The 19362-nt window shown below is 34.7% G+C and overlaps 1 protein-coding gene across 1 annotated transcript in view; it reads right to left on the bottom strand.

Moving 5' to 3' along the window:
* Positions 1 to 1093: 1093 nt before the first annotated feature.
* The window catches only part of ARFGAP3 (ADP ribosylation factor GTPase activating protein 3), a 33175-nt gene continuing 14906 nt past the window's right edge, over positions 1094 to 19362 (bottom strand). Inside the window, exons 6-17 of the mRNA XM_030469225.1 lie at positions 18948 to 19038; positions 18548 to 18604; positions 18479 to 18483; positions 16756 to 16797; positions 14646 to 14791; positions 11104 to 11229; positions 10390 to 10512; positions 7450 to 7587; positions 6385 to 6508; positions 5306 to 5396; positions 2538 to 2659; positions 1094 to 1845 (exon numbers count right to left, since the gene is read on the bottom strand). Of these exons, the coding sequence (XP_030325085.1) occupies positions 1828 to 1845; positions 2538 to 2659; positions 5306 to 5396; positions 6385 to 6508; positions 7450 to 7587; positions 10390 to 10512; positions 11104 to 11229; positions 14646 to 14791; positions 16756 to 16797; positions 18479 to 18483; positions 18548 to 18604; positions 18948 to 19038 (1083 nt within the window). The 3' untranslated portion in view covers positions 1094 to 1827. The remainder of the gene's footprint in view (positions 1846 to 2537; positions 2660 to 5305; positions 5397 to 6384; positions 6509 to 7449; positions 7588 to 10389; positions 10513 to 11103; positions 11230 to 14645; positions 14792 to 16755; positions 16798 to 18478; positions 18484 to 18547; positions 18605 to 18947; positions 19039 to 19362) is intronic.

Genomic DNA, 19362 nt, shown 5'->3' with positions numbered 1-19362 from the left:
ATTCATCCAGCTGATACACCAAGAGAATTACATTTTGTTATGCTTCACTGCCTTAATTTAAGCAATGGCATCCATACACAAATGTCTAAATTTGCGATTGGAAGAGCAGCTCCTCTACAAGTCACTGGATGCTGTTGGCATATGACAAACTCTGAAAATCAGACCACTTACTACTAGTAATAAATTTACTACTGTATATACATTTAACTGAAAGAGTAGGTTGAAAACTAAGAATCATTACCTGTAGTTAGAGAAAACCAAAGCAAGCCCTGGCTAGTATGCTTTCTTGTTATACTAGCAAAATCATCTCCATAGGGTGGTAAAGAAGAAAACAAAGCAAATCTTTCATTGTAAAGCTCTACAGTTAAGCAGAATAAATGCTTGCCTTGTATACTACTCTAAAAAAAAAAAAAAAAAAAAAAAAAAGAAAAGAGATACGTTTTGGATTAATAAACCTAAATGCAACAGCCACAAGAGACACTTATCTGAACTGAGAGTTTGATATGAAGCAGCTTGAAATTAAAAACCAATACAACTATGCTGTTAAATGTATGTCAACATAGTAGCTTATTTTCTACCCTTAGTGTTTAGATTTCTAAATCACTACAGCACTTTAACGAGAAAGCTGGTTTCACTAACTGAAATTAAAGGATAATTTTACCACTGTAAAAAGACCACTGTACAGACAGAATACAGATGGCAGTATTTAGAAAGCTGGAGACTGGTGTCTGCACATAGAAATTTAATTAAAAAATGAGTTTGTATCAATTGTTTTTATTAGATATCAGCAGTTTACAAATTTGAATTAAGAAATCAAGTTACAGAACGGAATTAGCTTGAGCTCATTCTTGGTTGTGAGGTTTTATTCTTTAAGGTCATAATCATTTTTATATAGAATGTCATCAGCTATAAATTCTAGACTGTCTAAAACACAGCCCTACTATTTCCTCATGAAATAGTTTATAATTTATCAAAAAACTAAGATTGTTTTAACATTTTTTAATAAGTTTTTAATAATGACTACTCTATTAGGCCCTTTACATATTTGATTTTTTTCAACTTGTATACAATATAGATTTTTTAAAAGCACTTAAGGATTCTATATTGCAATTTTTATAACTTTCAAAACTAGAAATAAATAGATTGTTCCCATGACAAGATGAAATCCACTATTCAGTATACCACATCTTGAATTCTCCATACCTCACATATAAGCATATAATTTTCTAACAGGAATACTGTTTTAAAACACTAATTCCCCATCATTTTAATGCACATCAATTTATGACTGCAAGAGCTTCTACTTTCTGATAAGGGCAGGTTAAAATTAATTCTTTTGCTGCAGTCCACTAAATACTATCTCAGCATATGTTTAATTTACATTTTCTTTTCCACAGTTCATAAGACAGTCAAGACAAAATATATCTGGCAAGTAAGGATGACTCTGCACTGAGGTTTCTATTAGGAAACCTCTTTCTAGGATATGCATTCATACTTCTTTCTCTTTCCTGCCTCACAGACAAAATCAGTAATAAAATAAAGCTTCAAACAGCTAACATTATGGTCACTAAGAAACACAAGACTGTAAAGTGGGAGGGGGAAGCATATGTGATGTAACAAGTTGCTACAGGATTTCTGCTCTGTAAAGATGAAACAGCAATAAGAGGATGCTGAGCCAGAAAGCCACACAAGGGAACGAATCTGCAGGAACAAGTAAAACCATCAACAGTCTTAAGGCAACCTTCATTTGAATCATCAGTGTGATTACTCATGTATCTGAAGATAAATCCTTCTTTAATGTACTTAATCATGTTGATACAAAAGATGTTACGAACTATAACGATCCTAGAAAAGGGGGAAAAAAAACAAACAGACATCAGTATGTTTTCTACCGAAGGCAATAAGTTTTACTCACATTTTTAAAATAAATAGGAGTTTAATTCTTAAAGACTTAAAGAAAAATGACCAGCATTTCCTGGAACTGGAATTTACGGTTAAACTTGAGGCTAATTAGCCTGATTTGCAATCACCCAAAAGCTGCCACTGAGCTCAGATGGGAAATGTAAACCAGCTGGAGTGAAAAGCATGAGACCAGGATGTCTTAATCTGGTGCACAAACATGGATCAAAGCTATTACTGTCAAGCCAATTACAGAGCCAATGCAAGGGTTGGGCCAGATGATCACTGCAGGTCCCTCCCAACTGAACTATTCTGTTCTAAGCTATGCACTGTTATTACTTTAAAAATAAAGTGACAGCAAATAACTTGCATGATGGAACTTTACTTTTAATTTTAAGATAAGAAACCATGTAAGGGAGAATGAGAAAACAGATATTCAAAGGAAAAAGAGCTATCAGCTACAGCTTTATTTTTAAAAAGATAAAAGATCTACTGTCTACCATGAGGTCTACAAAGTTCCAAACTAAACTCATTCATTCTTTTCTCCCCAGAGACAATTAAACATCAAGATCCAAAGTACTAAATCCTTACAAAAAGTCTTCAACTGAGAGCTAACATACTGTAATAGTTTTACTAACCTGTATAGATGTCATGACCCCATTAGCAAGTACAGAAAGTTTACCAGCCACTGATTTCACTCCTTGTTTAAACTGAGCTATATCAGGAGCTGAAGGCAAGACATTTGTAATATTGTAGCTTCCTAAAATGAGAACACACAAGAAAACAGAATTTTATATTAAAACCAGCCTTTTTTCCTCCTCTGAAGTACAATATACTACTAGGAGCAATAAATACCAATCTGAAGTTTCTTAAATGCATCTTCCTCTTAATTTGTTTCAGTTGTCCATAATTCCACCAAGAGTGTCGTATTCCACACTTTGTATTCTCAGATGAGCAATTAATATTTGGATAACAGATGATTTATTCTGCACTCTCAATCTGCTGTAATGTTGTTTGTATTGTATCCTAAACAGTTGATACTACCTTACAATTTAAAAAAGAATGCACTTCAGTGGTGGCTGAAGTGATGAACTCTACTTGTATGCAAGCTTTGCACTCTGTAATTATACACAGATTTTGCATTACTGCATCTGAGGCTTGGAAAATTCTAAGGAGCTTAGAGTAAAGGTAAGTAAATAAGTTTTAAGACTCCAAAACAAAGCTGGAAATCCAGACTTCCTTAAAGCTAGTACAGTTCATCCAGGAAATGTTAGTTCTAAGCTATTATAAAAAGGATAGGCCTGAAGATAACAGAAATCAAAGTTGTTTCAGAATTAACTGCATGGTAAGCATTAACATGCCAACAACTTTTCACTATTATTCACTAAATTATTCACTATTTTTGCAGTATAAATTACTGGAACGCCTTAGGATTAAACACCTGATCCTGAAAAAAAGGCACAAATGGCAGGAAAAAAAAAAAAAAAATCACAGAACCGTGATCTCAAGAATAAATGGGGCTTCTGAGAAGAAGCATCCCAGACCAGGCTGTTCTCAAAAAGGATACTGTAACCTGTAGCCTCAGTTTAGACATGAAGCCAGCTGATAGTCAGGACCAGCTGGGACACAACTGGTAACCTGTGAGCAGTTACAGGAGCACAGGGAAGCTGGTCCAGCCACAACCCACAACTGTTGTCACAACCCACACAACTGTAACTCCTCTTGAGAGCAGCTCCATGCGAGACATCGCCACACACTGGTGGCCCTTTCTTCTCCTTTTACTTCTTTATGATCTGTTCCAGTCATCAAATGTTCCAGCATTTTTTCTTATTCAAGTCGAAGTCACAGTAATGAAATTTGCAGGTATAACACCCTCACAAAAAGCTCTTACCACTTCTTAGACGCATTCATTTTCTCACGTTTTTCTGGTTATGCAGTTTTATGAAAAACTTCTCAAAAATGAGAAAGGAAAGCATCTCCTTTTACTGAGATTTGCTTCAAAATCAGCATTTACAAGTCAGCCATCTGACATGCCATATCTCATAAGTAACAGGTCTGAAATAGTGTAAAGTAAAAGTGTTTTCTTGCAGGCCCATTTTTGGTAAAGAGCTCCTACACCATTCTGTAAAAAAACCAAGCATCCCAAAACCGTTCTACCCTACAATCTCAGCAGTACTGATAAAAACAATATCGGATTCAAAGGAAACTTTATTCTGGCAAGGACCCCAGCATTACAGCAGCATTTCTGTTGCCAGCCTCCCATATCTTTATAAGCTTTATTTTATGCAATGATGATGGCCTTTGCATTAATGCAATACCATGAAGTCTATCAGTGCAGTGAAATTTCTCCACCAAGAGCCACTGTCAAAAGTAGGGGGTGTAACAGAAAGACATGCAGGAAAGGAAGATTCTGTGGACTGAATATACTATGAATTTATAATACACAAACTAAAAGTTCCTGCTGCATTTTTTCCTCACTATTATTTTAGAGCAGTTAACAACCCACAAAATTTAGCTACATTGACAAATTAAGGAATGAAACTCAACTGATCAAATCAATAAAATGTTCCACTATTTCCTACCTTTTCTATTTCACATTATTGCACTATTAAAAAAGGATGTTGGAAAAAACCATGACATTTTCAATGGTCTGAGGGGCTACTTTTGAGTCAATCTAATACTTACTGTCTTCTAATTTGATAAACATTAATGTAAGTGGTTTCAACAAATCTTTTCAACAGAAGAAGTTGAAACATTTCCTTAATAATTTGGGAAGACCAGTGTTAGAAGCAGATACCCTGATGAATGGATATGCCATGAAACAGTTTACATGGGATTTTCAAGGCCACTAACATTTTAAAGATTCTTTTTAGATTCAGTATTATTATCATAGAATCATAGAATCATAGAATCCTTGGGGTTGGAAGGGACCTCAAAAGATCATCTAGTCCAACCCCCCCTGCCAGAGCAGGGCCACCTAGAGCACTTCTGATATTTTCAAAAATATATAAGTATACAAGTTACTTACAGTAACTTACCAGAAACACCACCTGCTAGTCAATTTAGGTGTTACTTCATTAGTTTATCTAACAAACTATTACCATTTTCCTTTGATAAAAATTCTTTGCAATATAGCAACTCTATTATTTGCAACTAGTCACACAAAAAAAATATTACAAAATATTGAATTTACTGAACGGGAAATACAGAAGTTGAAATTAAAGAAAATATTTTTTTAAGAAATGACTACACATATTATGCTTGTTTGACATATTAGCAGTACTAATGCATGCTGCACTTTGTGCACTTCTTGCAGATAACAGACAGCTAGCTGATAGTGTAAATAGAAGCAGAGCAGGAGAGTGTATTCACCACAATACAGTTTCTTACTCTGTTCCATATGTACCTGTTGGCTGTCTTTTCTGATCTTCAAACAAGTCAGCTGAACTTATAGATGAGCTTCCAGAAAGTCTTTCTAGTCGAGCCCTTGCTTCATACTAGAAAATAATTGAGAAGTGTTACAACAGTGTGCTGTCATCTTTTGAGGTCATGTCATGTAATTCTTGAGATTATAGATTTAGTTTTAAAACATACAAATCTAGATGAGGTTGACCATCTGAAAGTTGTTCCCACTTCAGTTTTCACAGGACCTGTCTGAGTTTGTCATAATCTCAGCTCATTTCTGACCTGATCAAAGGGGGACATTTACCACTGCAACACCAAGAAGTCTACTCAGTGTTAGCTAGCCTAAAATTGCTGAAAAACAACTGAAAAATGTGAAAAGGAGTGGTTGGGTAGGATAAGGAAAGAGCACTGCAGTTATCATTATGTAACTGAATTTACATTAAACTTTTACTGAGTTCTCTGAGAATGGTAATATGCTGATCATATTTTTAACATTATTTTTTTATTGTTAATTTTTCATTAAAAATAGTTTTGTTTTGTTTTTGTTTTAAATAATCCCTCACCTTCAACACACAACATAGTATTAATCTGTGTTTTTCTTTCAAGGTGAATCAATTACATGTCATTTGTTGAACGATTTATTTGCTGAGTTAGCTTTATAATGGTAATAATATTTTCATGTAACATATACAGAGGCAACAGATATTTCAAGAACAGTTTGTTGACAGCAATTTAGGTATTTAGAAAAAATCAAGCCTTAAGTAAGCCCAGCATCAGGCTGATTCTTTCAAAAATAAAGACTTCTGGAACATAGCTTACCACTTCTAAGAAGTGGTAATGAAGAGTGATGTTGGAGGCCTGCTTGCAGCTGCAACTCCTTAAAAATAAATACTAAGCTATCAGATTTATCAGAGACTTGTACATTTCTAGCAAACAAATATTCAAATGGACATAATTCTATAAGCTTACTAATTCTTCCAATTTAATTTATTTATTTTCTTCTCTTTATACAAGAAAAAAATGTTTATAGAAAAAGAACGTTTTAACATTGAAAAGTATTTATTACTGCTTCCTCCTTACATCAGCATGATCTTGCCTTCCAAAATACATGTCTGATGAAATTGCTTTTACATTGCCAAATTTTTTAAGTGCTTCATCTGTGTTTAAAGGAGGTTCATACTCAGGTTTACGACGAGATGCAGGCCTAAAAGAAAAATAAACTGCATTAGTGAGAGTAACTTTTATTTACTTCACAATGGTATACAATACATCAAACAAGAAGCACTATCATTTCTACTTAGAGAAATAAAATTTCAGTGACAGTTTTACAAGAAAGTGAACATATAGTATTTCGAATACTGTCTTTATTTTCAGAGTACATTTAAAAAGCATGATAGGTAATATCAACAAAGACAGAATATTTCTACAAGACCTCAAAAACCCCAAAATTCAATGTCAGTGAAATTAAGATTTAAATGCAACAGCACAAAAGGTTTCAACATTCTTTAGGAAATAACAGAACACGTTTTGTGTTAACTGCACTTAAGTACACAAAGTACATTTTGCAGGTAAATGAAAAATATAGTTTTAAGTAAAACCAGAAGCAGAAAACATGAACCAAGTACAAAAGACCCCCTCATTCTTATATTTTCCCCTTGATTACAATGATAAAAAAACTGTTGTTAAAGAAGAAATGCATTCATTTTTTATCATGCCAACAATCAGACCTCTTGTTTGCAGTTATATTCAACACTTTCATCCTGAAAGCTACATCCTGAGTACCTACAGTCTCACTCTGGGTGAAAGTAACTACGTTCTCTTTGGTTCATTAGTCAATACACAAAGGAAGAAAAGCAACTATGCTCTCAGAACAATGCAAATATTTGAGTTTCTCTCAACAGCTTTTGTCTACTTTTTCTTGCTGAAATGCTCTGGAAACTACCTCCAGTAAATGCACTGTACAGCACTGAGCAAAACAGAAAAGTGTTTAAAATGTAAACAGGAAAATCAGCTCACAAAAGAAACTCAGAAAGTCTTGACTGCTGGTAAAAATTACGGCAAATTTCTAGACAGAAAAAGATCTCACAAAAAGATTAACAAGCTTAGGCTTCCTGTACAAAAATTAGATATGTTTTCTTAGTATACCTGTCTGAAAATGCTGTACTTTTTGAAGTTAACAGTAGATCAACATCTCTACTTCTATCTTCTTTCTTCCAAAAAGCATCTGAATTGTCATCCCATTTAGAGAAAGTGTTGCTCCTCAAATCTGAAGAATCATAGTATCTAAAATAAAATAAAATGTTTTTCAAATCTGGGAACTTTATATTGTTAATATTGCTATATTATAGCAATACCTATATTGTTAATATTCCTATAACCATTCACTAGCAAGTAAGCTTTCAGCACAATGACAGTTGTCAGTGAATAATCTGTATTTTATTATATTGGTTGGAAGATCTTTACAGTTAGGTCCAATGGATTTTGCGGTTTTTACACATATATTTGACTAAAAAGTTCAGCCTTTGTTTAAGCTGGATAGAGGCATGAATATACAGGGAACTGCCCAAAATACAGTCCCACCAAAACCAGCGAAGTTCTCATTAGTTTGAAGTATTGCATCTTCTGTAGTGTCAGGCAAAGCACTGGGAAAAATCCTGTCAAAATACCTGGCTGGTTTAAGAACAGGATGCAGCCTGTGAGCCAGCCATCAAGATGACCCCACAAGTCAGTCTGCTGATAAAGGCCTGGTGCTCCAGACAGCCCTTGATAACATCCCAGCCACAAAAAAAGCCAGCACAACTTTCAAAGCACTTTGAGTGCTCTAGGGATCCAAAAGCACCCAAATAACCCATGGAACCCACGGAGCAAAATTTTCCAATGAAGGTGCTGATGGCAGCTAATGTCACACTTCTGTGGGAAGCATCCTGTTAGCTATGCAAACACAGGATCTGTCTCTCATTTTCTGAAGCAACAACAGAGTTCTAACAGTAAGGAAAGCCTTTGGTTCTGTGTATTTTTTAAAGAACAAATACTAATAAAAGGTACCTCTGAGCTTGGTTACATGTTTTATTAAAACAATGCTAACGAAAATATTTCTTAAGTCTCTACAAACAATCACCCCTTGCATATCAAAACTACAAGGAAAACATAGGCAGAAAGAACGTTAAAAAAACCTCAAGCATGTTTGTCAGTTCTGGTGGTACATTATCTTGGCAGTTTCATTTTGATTATCTAGACATATCTAAATTTATATGGAAAATAATTGAAAGAAAACCTTATTAAGATGCCAGAGATTAAGAATTTCCCTCTGTGGTTAAATAAACTTTATTAAAATTAGAGTATGACCAGGATAGGAAGTAAGATGCTCAAAATGACAGGAGGGTAGCAGAATGGAGTCATTCAGTAGAGTTAGCATGGGATATTGCAGTCTGTAACTGTATTTTGTGAAAAGTATTCTTTTTATTAAATAAAACCAAACCAAAACTGAAACAACACATTCTCCATGTTTGTGCTATGAATAGTAAGGAGATTTGTCTCTGCTGTTAATGAGAAATGTGACACCTTCACCATCTAAGTATAGCACCACTGCACATGGAAATTAGGCAGGCACAGATCTGGAATAAACTTCTACAAAAAGCAGGAATCCCTCCCCTTGCCTCTGGACAGACAAAGGGAACTATATTTAGTGATCTGAGTGAAGAAGACTCACTGCAAAGCAATCTTCATTTTCACAATCTCACCCCATAGAGTGGATGTTGTACCCAGCTGTTGCTTGTAGTTTTTTGATTTTTTTTTCCTGATAAATTAGGCTTGTTACCCCTCCTACCTTTTGCATACAGATAGGAAATGCAAAGCAAGAGTCACAGATACAAGCTGAAAAGAAAGGAAAATCAAAAGAAGTGACTGTTTGGGGGCACATGACTGTACCAATTCAATATCTCACTGTTGCTCTGAGCTTCAGTTTTGACTTCATGCTTTCTTTAAGAGAAATTAATTTACATACCAACTCCAATTAGATTCTACTACTGCTATAAGTGGAAGAACAAGAGCTGGGAACAGCTAGGTTACAATTTATCTTTTAATAATTGAACCAAAACACACTAAAAAGCCTCTTCCATAATTTATCCTTTGCTCACTAGTAGGCTTATGAATAATTTGAGAGCAGGAACAGTCCTTTTCAAGGACCAAACAGGGAAGCACTGAAATGGTATGCTGTATTTTACAACATTACTGCCAGTTTACTTGGTACCACATTTCCATTTCTGCCACTACTGATTACGCTACAAAGTAAGGACACAAAACCCCCTGGTTTTTATTTTCCTGTCTACAAGTAATTAGATACAATTTTTCATGCTTCTGTGGCACCAATCCAATAAGGGAAGTTTATAAAAGCAACAGCTGAGTCTATCTAGAAGTCCAGAAACAGCTGTTTCATTGCAATTAGTGCCTATAGGACAAATTATTTCTCTTGCTCCCAACAGCAGTATTTTATAATTTGCATTGCAATTATAATCCAACCAAAAATTTGTAAGTTGTTTTTTGCTTATATTTTATGTTCAAATACATAAGCTTATCAATAAGACATCTACATAATACATCCAGCACACAATACCTTAAAAAATTTTTTTTTTGCATTTGGTATGAAGCCGGTTAAAAGACTGATTCAACTGTAGTATATCTATCTTCAATACTTATTTAACTTTAAACTGAAAATTGAAGACAGTACCACAAGAAAGAAAAAACAAAACAAAATCAACTACAAGTCATTCAAACAAAAAAAAACATTGGATTTGGTATACAGCTACTGAAAGTTTAAAAGGCAACTGTTTGTGCAATTAAAGACTAGACTCTGAACATGACAAAACCTGCCAACACAGAATTCTGGCTACCTTCTCAGAAAACGTAGCACCTTTAGAAATAAAGGTCAGCTATTTCACAACTTCAGATGTCTGCTGAAAATATAATATGTGTGTAGACATGTCCAATTGTTTTCTGTTTTGAAAAGTTCAAAATACAATTGTGTATTTGATTAAGTAATATGCATGTACTTCTACCTCCATTCAAAATGAAAAGCTTATACGTTACCTTGAGCTAGAAGAGAAATATGAGTCTTCTACATCATCAGTGTACTTTTTCTTTGGCTTTGCAATTGCAGGTGTTTCCTGCTCTATTGTTTGCATATCTGAGATGACTGAGTGAGAAATGCCACTGGGGACAGGAAGAAAATGAATTGAGATTACAAAGCTCACACCCTTATAAAGAAAGAAATGAAAGCATAAATCTAGTTTCTGAAACTTGGAGATAAGGCTGAAGCTATACAAACATTTAGAAAGAAATGAGTAATTAAAAAAAAAAAAAAAAAAAAAAAAAAAAAAAAAAAAAAAAGCCCTGGAAAACTCTACTGCAGTTCTTGGAAGTAGTGACAGGACTTGTGAACACACAGACCATTCCAGCAGCTGGAAAAAACAGTAATGGGACTTTTTCAGACTTCTGGTTTGTAAAAGACAGATTACACTTATGCTGGTTCTGATCACTGAAAACATCCTGACTACCTTCCTCAGTAAGCTAATGAGGCAAACAACTTACAGACATCCCAACGATTTAGGTTAACACCTCTCTGGCAGGTTAGAACGTAAATCTATCAGAAGTAATCCTGCCCCTCCCCTCTGAAAAATACTAGACTCTTTGATAATATTAAGTTTCTAAAACATACTAAATTTTTTCATCTCCTAAGTAAAATGAAGGATAACTGATAAAGCCACAGAGTATTTTAAGTACAGTTTATAGAACTTCACATACCTTCTGTTGCTGCCAAATCCCATGCCAAGTCTCTCCAGCTCATCTTTCTTCTTACCAGATAGATTTAACTTTTCTTCTTTTGATTTAATATCAAGATCTCTGTAGGCCAACCGTAAAGATGATACACTAGAGAGAACAAAATGTACAGTTAACATATAAATGTAAAACACTACGCTGACCATCCAACTCAGTAATATTGGTAGAACGCTAACAATATATAATATAGCGTTCTATTTTCTATGTTCTGTGTTTACTGAAAATATTCATTATTATTTGGATCCAATTCCAGCAGTAAGGATAGGGGGAGGCCAGTCGAAAAGACTGTCTGAACAGTACCCCAAGTCTGTGTATGAGCAGGCAATCTTTCAAAATGAATGTGAAATACATTGCAGGACACAATTTTCTATCACCATAAAGTGAGCTTAAAAAGTATTTTTTTCCAGAGCCCTTAATTCTGTGTCATACCAAATAATTGTCAAAATTATCCAACCCTGACATACTACAGTACCATGGAAGGAATTAATGATGTAACAGCAGTCCTCTCTTAATGCATAGCTTGACCCTGGTATGTCTCCCTGTCTTCACCCCCTTCATGCTCCTCATAGTTTTAACATTTCCTACACATACACTCTTGAGACAAGTGCTAGAGGCAAATACCACACATCTTTATTGATGCTGCCCTTCCCTGTGCCTAAAAGTGTCTCAGAAGAGGGGAGGGGAGAGTCTTTATACACCCAAAATGGAATACATTCTGTATTGTGGAAACTCTGAAGCATCCAAAACTTAGCATTTTCTGCTCAGCTGGCAAGACATTGTCATCTGAAACGCCCTCACAATTCAAATATAGTAAAATGTCTTTCTGAAATGCCATGGACCTTTATTTATCTCAAAACAATCTTAACTATTTTCCAGTAAATACCACTACAGCAGAGACAGAGGTTGTTAATCTTGATTACAGAATTGTAGAAACACTGCTTAAATTTTATTTGTTAAAGTTTAAAAGCGACACAAACAGTAATTTTAGTGAGCAACAAAGCAATATTTTAATTGACAAGTTGTGACTGGCATAAAGCACAAATCAACACTATCAGAAGAAGGTAAATGAGATTTAGGATGCTGCTGGTAGACATCCTGTTGCAAGCAGAAAGAAAGTACTTCAGTCTGAAAGCTTTTGTATCTTCCCATTCATTTTGTGCAGAAGCGGAAAGGAAAGAAAGGAAGTTTTTGACCAAAAAAATACTTTCTTCCAGTGTATCTATTTGAGTACTGAAACAGGCTCTTTCCAGCTTGATTTTTTTTTTCTGGTCCCATGTATGCTAATTTAATTTAACCAGGATGCCCCTACCAAAATTCATACCCAGCTGGTTACTGCACCTCCTGCAAGACAGGAGCTGTGTGCCTGAAGCTGTTAGCATGGAAAGGGCACAGCACAAGGGATGTAGGTATCAACCTGATACAAGGAATGGGACATCACTCCCTTAATGACAAGGCATTTCAGAAAGAAGCCATCTCAATATTGTCATGGTTAGGTATCCTTTAACTGGGGATGTCAGAGGACTTGAAGCCAGAACTAAGAAATCACCACATCTTCTGTTTAGATGCTTATAATAATGAAGTCAGATGCAAACCAGGATGCATCTGTAGAATAACTTTCAAAATCATAAAAATGGATCTTCAGAGCACAGAATGCATTCAGGGATGTTTTAAATCATTCTTAGAGTTTGGGATCAACTCTTACACAGAAAATTGAAAATGTTCTCTAAAAATCAACTTGAAACTGCTACTGATAAAATCTACCTAGCAAAGATTAGCAGCCCATATTATGAAATCTGATTTATGGACACCATAAATCTTACCTGCTGTTGATTGGAACACATAGAGTTACTGCTAATTCTTTTAAGAGTAACTCCAGTTATCTATTATCTTGTTAGTACACAGCAGAAAAAAAGGAATCTGTGTACCAATTATAAAATCACATTTTAAGTTGCAGGACTCTTTCTACCTCTAAGTACTAGACTGCAAATGCATAATGGCCATTCCCTGCCACGTAACAAAGCCATATTGACTTAATTTACCAAATCTCATTACTTGAGCTTTTAAAATTAAAACCACTACACAAATTGCTTGGAAGAAAACCCAATTTAAAAATATTTGCTTTTCTTTAATGTTGATTTATACTGCCATCTACAGTTAAGAGTCCAAAAAGTTAAACAAAATACATTTAATTTGCCTCTAGTGAGATCAGATCCATAAACAGAAACAGATCCAAATCACTACTTGGGACTCTCTTCCAAACTGAATCATACAAACTGATGATAGTATGATTAAAGAATAGCAAAGAATAATAATAATAATAATAATAATAATAATAATAATAATAATAATAATAATAATAAATAAAAGAAACAAAATTTTTTTTCTTGTTATTTAGTAGTCCGTTTCCTCAGTCATTCTACCAGTGGCAGTCACTGAGAAACATGACTTTGTGGTAAAAGTAATTCAGAAAAAATGAGTGATCCCTTCCAGATTAATATTTTTGATGCACACAGACTTTCCATTTCTACAGAGGCTATATGGAAATGAGTAAAAGAAGAAGGGAGATTACAGACCAAAGAGCTTGGTACCAAGAGCTACAAATGATCCTGTAAATACATACTTAATTCAGAAAATTCCTCAATGGGTTATAAAAAACTACACAGCACTTGAGAAGATGTTAAGATGTTTACAAGAATAAAACTGTGCACTAACCAATTCTTTAATTGTCTGGGTTTGATGATGACTAACAAAATAGTAAAAACTAAAAACATAAAGCAGAGAAATGTGATGGGAGGAACAAGGAACTTCACCTTCTGAGCTTTAGGACTGACTGTTCATTAAGATGGACTAACAGAATCAAAGCCTCGGACAAAAATATTCAAAGGGTTTAGGTTAAAATAAAAGGTGTTCCAGTGCAAAACAGCTGAAACTTAAGCAGGCACTTCTAGCCTTATTTAAATTGTCCACTGCCTTAAGTGTAGAAACTCTTATCCAAAAAGTACAACTAAAGCTGAATGTTTGTATGTTCCCTATGCTCTTATGACAACTGTTTTAAATAGCATTCAATTCACTACACCAAAATATAATAAATTAGGCAACCAGTATGGGGTAAAGAAAGTTCAAGAGGCAAGAGTCTTCTTTGGTAATACTTGACTTCTATGCATTTTAGATTTATTTCACATTTTTTTCATAGGTACTTGTAGATTGTTTCCTTATTGTCCCTGTTAAATAAGCATTAAGGTTATTTTTAAAGATAGTGTAGGGCTATTTCTACAGTACATAGAGTAAATCATCTGTAGAAACACACATTTGCCAGCAAAAAGAAAAGGCAATGGGAGAATTACTGATTGGCCCACCTCACCCACATTTGGGGTTTTTTTTAAAGCAAGAACTGAAGTTTTATTTGCATGAGTTAATCTCTAGTAACATTTAAAATGTCGACAACTACTTCATTAACATGAAGTTAGGATTCATGGTTTACCACTGTCTACAAAATTCATACTTACAGTGGCTCTTCCTTTTCAGTTTTCTTACTGCTATGAAGATTGTCTTGTTCCTTCATTTTATCTACTGCTTGTGCTTGTTTTTCAATCTCATTAAAGTTTTGGCTGCTCACTTTCTGTGCCCCCAAACCACCTTTTTTGGCACCAAGCTTGATTTATTGGAAGAAAAAAGAAAAAAAAAAAAGATCACAAAAGGCCCAGCATCATAAGTGAGACAACCACCTCAGCTGACTTAATAGTCAACTTGGAAAGCATCAGCAAACATTATACTCTGTTCAGGAGAATATGCAAACAACAATGAAAATTTGGAGCAGATAAAATATTTTTTCATGTTTTGATGCTCTAGATGCTTCTAACTCTTAGAAATGTTGTTAGCTCTGCAGTCAAGCATCATAGGGTGATTTAACTATTATAGTTTTAATTATTCAGAGGTTGGTATGTTCAAATAAATATTACAAATACATAGCACAACTTTAGTTTCTTAATAATGATTTTGTTGCATATAGATAATGTAATAAAATCTACTGAAATCTCTGAAATTTGTTGAAGTATTTGGTGCTCATTTACTTAATTCACAATTTACACTTAGAAGTGGCAAAGATTTGAGTTTCTTCTTACTTGCCAGTGCTAGTGTGCTAGCTTAAGTACTGATTAATATTTTTAACAAACATGCATAGGTATTTACTGATTTATGGTAGGAGAGCTTTATACAAGTTTTCTATATACATGGATGCATGATTAGCCTTTCCATGAGACAAAGCATCATAAACTTTTTTTTGGATAAACACATAATGTGAGATGTTACAGTTCTTCATTCAATCTTTTAAAATAACTACTTCTAGTTCACACTGCTTCCATACAGGGATATAGTTTCTTTCATTCTTACTATCAGAGGATTTAAAAAACAACACTACAAATATAAATACATAAAATTATGCTGATTCAGACGGTGGCACATCACTCACCCTGCTTTTCCTAAGTCTCCCATGCAGGGGAGTTGAAACTCAGTGATCTTTAAGGTCCCTACCCATCCCAACCATGCTATGATTTGATGAAATTCCTCTTGCATGTTAGGGCCCTCTATTGGCAGCAAGAAGTAACAAGTATCAATCTAAATCCATATACTTTGGTAACTCCTGTGACATATTATCACTCTAACAGGCTAATACTAAGGCTATTTTCTTGGTCCTAAGAAGCCACACATTTTTCCTAGTTAACTCTGAGTTCACATGAGCTCTTACTCAACTTTCAGGTTCCTCAAACCTTTATTCTGAGATACTCAACTTTCCTAGATGCCTAAGGAAGTGCTATGACCCCATCCAGACACAAATCTGTAAACTATCTTGAAACCATATTGAATCAAATGCAGCTGCATGGTATCTACAAAAACAACCAAATACCATACTGCAGTGTGGTATGAGATCAGGACTGCTCCAGAAAAGCAGATCTGAATGTCTAACACTCACCTCATACTGACAGATTATGCCATACATGCATATTTAGTCACCCAAAAGTGCTGTTGAAACTCCCTCAGCTTTTAAGACTGACTACCAAAAGATTTCAGTGGCAACTAACTCAGGTGAAAGCCTGAAGTAGCCCTGCAACCCAGTATCAGCATGTGAGATTAAAGTTTCCACAGCATCAGCAGAGTTACAGGGACAGCAGTAGTGAAAAGAAGCAAAGGGAACTGGAATACAGACTTTGTATGCTTTGACATTTTTATTTTATGTGGTTTTGAAAAAATATCACCTGCTGTTCCGGGCCAGACAGCACAAAGAAAATGGCACTCAGGTACATGTGGAGGAGACAGTTCAGTGAGCTATATACATGTAAACAGACTTAGAATTTATCTGAGGTCAGAAAACAACCCAGAGATCTGAAGCACTCTACTGCGTAATAACTGTAACCTGTTAGACAAATTCATATTAACAATAATCCATCCAACAACAGACCATTAGCTGTTTTGGTACAGAAACAGTTTACTGTTCTATTTTAGTTTCATAAACTGTTACCAATAAAAGTGCTAACTTACATGATACATTACCATACTGCAACCTACATATGTGTATAGATCTAGAATACAGTTAAATATGCATTATTTATATACACTTACCCCCTTCTTAGCTTGATTTGGCTTCTTTTTTATGAAGGTGGTCTCTGCAAGGATTAAATGTGCATTACTTAACACACACATTTTATTCATTCCAGTACTGCAGAAAGTAATTTCCACAATATCAACCTCAAAACAGTTTCTGGAATTCATTTGAATCCCTAGAAGTATTACAGTTTTTACACTAAGAGACTGATACACTAAACTGAATTACAAGGAATGGAGCCATGAATACTTCCAACAAAATGTGGGAAATTGCCTCTAATTGAAGATATTGTATCTCTTGCAAATACCCAACAGGAATAAAGTTACAGCTCAGTTCTCAGTTGTAGATACCTGCAATTAAACAGAACAAGAATGTGGAACTTGCTATTCTGAATCAGATAAGAGGTCCACCTGACCCTGGACCATTTCAAAGATTAATTATTTCCTGGATAGAAAGGTACTGGGTATGTTTAAACCCATCAGTGATACAGAGAAAACATACCTAAACCATCAGCAGCAACATCACAAGAATTATTAGTGGTGAGAACATACTCCACCACTAGACTGATCAGCTTTGTTCAATGGCATAAGTACAGTACTGGGAGTCCAGTTTTATGTATAAAGATTGAAAGTTCCAGTCCTAATTCTTTGTATCAAATCTTGACACACAGAAACCAACCTACACCATGCTCTACACAACTCCTAATCTTGTTATTTTTAATGAGACCCTAAAAGGACTCACTACATCCTGTAAGACACTATATTGTGTCTTGACAGCCACCCTGAGCCAGGGTAAAACTCCCACAATCAAAAGACATATACAGCACAGTCTTCACATAAGACAGAACTCCTCATGTTCAAAACAAACAAGAAGAGCACTTGTTTTATAAGAACATGTGCTAAAGATACAAAAGAGAAAACAAAGAAGTGTACTGGGTTAACTATTTTTCCTAGTCTCCCACTCTCAATAAACAACAACAACAAAAACCAAACAAGAAACAAGCAAAAACAAACCCAACCAAGTTAATATAAAATCAGTGATAAAAACCACACATTCCTGAATACTGAGTTAGTTCTAGTCACCAGCTTCTTTATTACCCCTGTGCTGCTTAGAGCAATACTCTCTGTTCTCAGAAATGTGCTCCTGCAGCAAGATCTTCAAAATGATAAATCCCTGATGTATTGTATTGTATTGTATTGTATTGTATTCTACTCTACTCTAACTCTACTCTACTTCTCCTCGACTTTTATTTACCTACTTAGAGTATGATACACTCTTCAGTGTTAAGTAAATTAAGACTCTGGACACTGAAGATAGTGTATTGCAAATACCAGAATCTTTCAGCCTAAATTTTTGTGTTCAGTTTTCTGGAAAGGGAGCCAAAGCTATGTCTAGAGAGAAAGACACTGTATTAGTACAACATGTGCTTGCTCAACCAGAGTAACAGGCTATTTATTAATCACAGCACAATGCTCTACTTCACCTGTATACTTTAAATGCATAAACTAAAGCAGTTTAGCAAGATGTGTAAAACTAATCGTTACCCTTATTAAGCATGATACTTGAGCATTTAAATTCATCTAAGATAAGATAGATAAAACTCGAGCAACACTAACTAGAATTAATTTTTTAGGAGCAGTACACTTTAACAAAAGAAGTTATAACACAAATTCAGATGTTCCAGCTAACTCACGCACACTGGTATCTGAATAAGAATTTCACATATCCTTCCAGTCTTACATTCTCTGTACAAATGAATATGTAAGTATATGATACTGGCTGCTATCTTCTTCTGCTTAAAATCATTACCTAATGCAGCTTTTGGTGATGTACTAAGACAATCAACACTTGGTCCACGCTCTGGTCCTAAAACATAATGAATAACAAGGGTAAGAATAGGAGAAGGTTCTTTAGAATGTTTAACATACTAAAACATAATTCAATGTACTCAAGGTGCTGGTTGCTAGAAGAGCAAAAGGCAAACAAAGATTCATCTGAAATCTTTTGAATCAAATTTTAATTTGGATTTCTATTAAACACTGCTAAAGGAATCCCACCCATTCTAGCATAACTCTCCTAAAAAGTCCTTCTTCTCCAAAATTATTACATTATATATAGATTATTTAACTATTAAAGTTGAGTAAAAAGACTCTAGACAAAGATACTCCAAAAAAAATCCAGCTTATTGTTGACAAAGAATCAGTCATACCTTCAAAGCACTCTGGAATATTTTCTAAAGTTTTCTGCTGTAGAGGAACTGGTTCTGCTGGCTTTGATAACACCCACTCTGTGTTCTGTGCCTTGGAAAAAAATATTGTATCAAAAGTGTATATAAAATAGAACACAGCAAATAATTATGAGCACTGGGCTGAAAGGCTACCTAAATATCACTGATTAGTTAATACTGGATTCTTATGACTACAGCTTTTATGTTAAAAGCATGTTCTCAGTAGGGCAGTTATGAAAGTTACAAGAAATGCCTATTTTTATTGAAAACACACTGCTTTCAAACCACTCCTGAGGACCTGTATTCCCCTCTCAGGAATTCCAATATGTTTACCATCCAAAAAAAAAAGGTGTTTTAATCATGCTTTAGATTAATTTATTATTCATTTATATCATTA

Source organism: Calypte anna, chromosome 1 (assembly GCF_003957555.1).
Source record: "Calypte anna isolate BGI_N300 chromosome 1, bCalAnn1_v1.p, whole genome shotgun sequence".
NCBI lineage: Eukaryota > Metazoa > Chordata > Aves > Apodiformes > Trochilidae > Calypte > Calypte anna.
The sequence above is the reverse complement of the archived record's forward strand: the minus strand, read 5'-3'. Positions and strand labels throughout refer to the sequence as shown.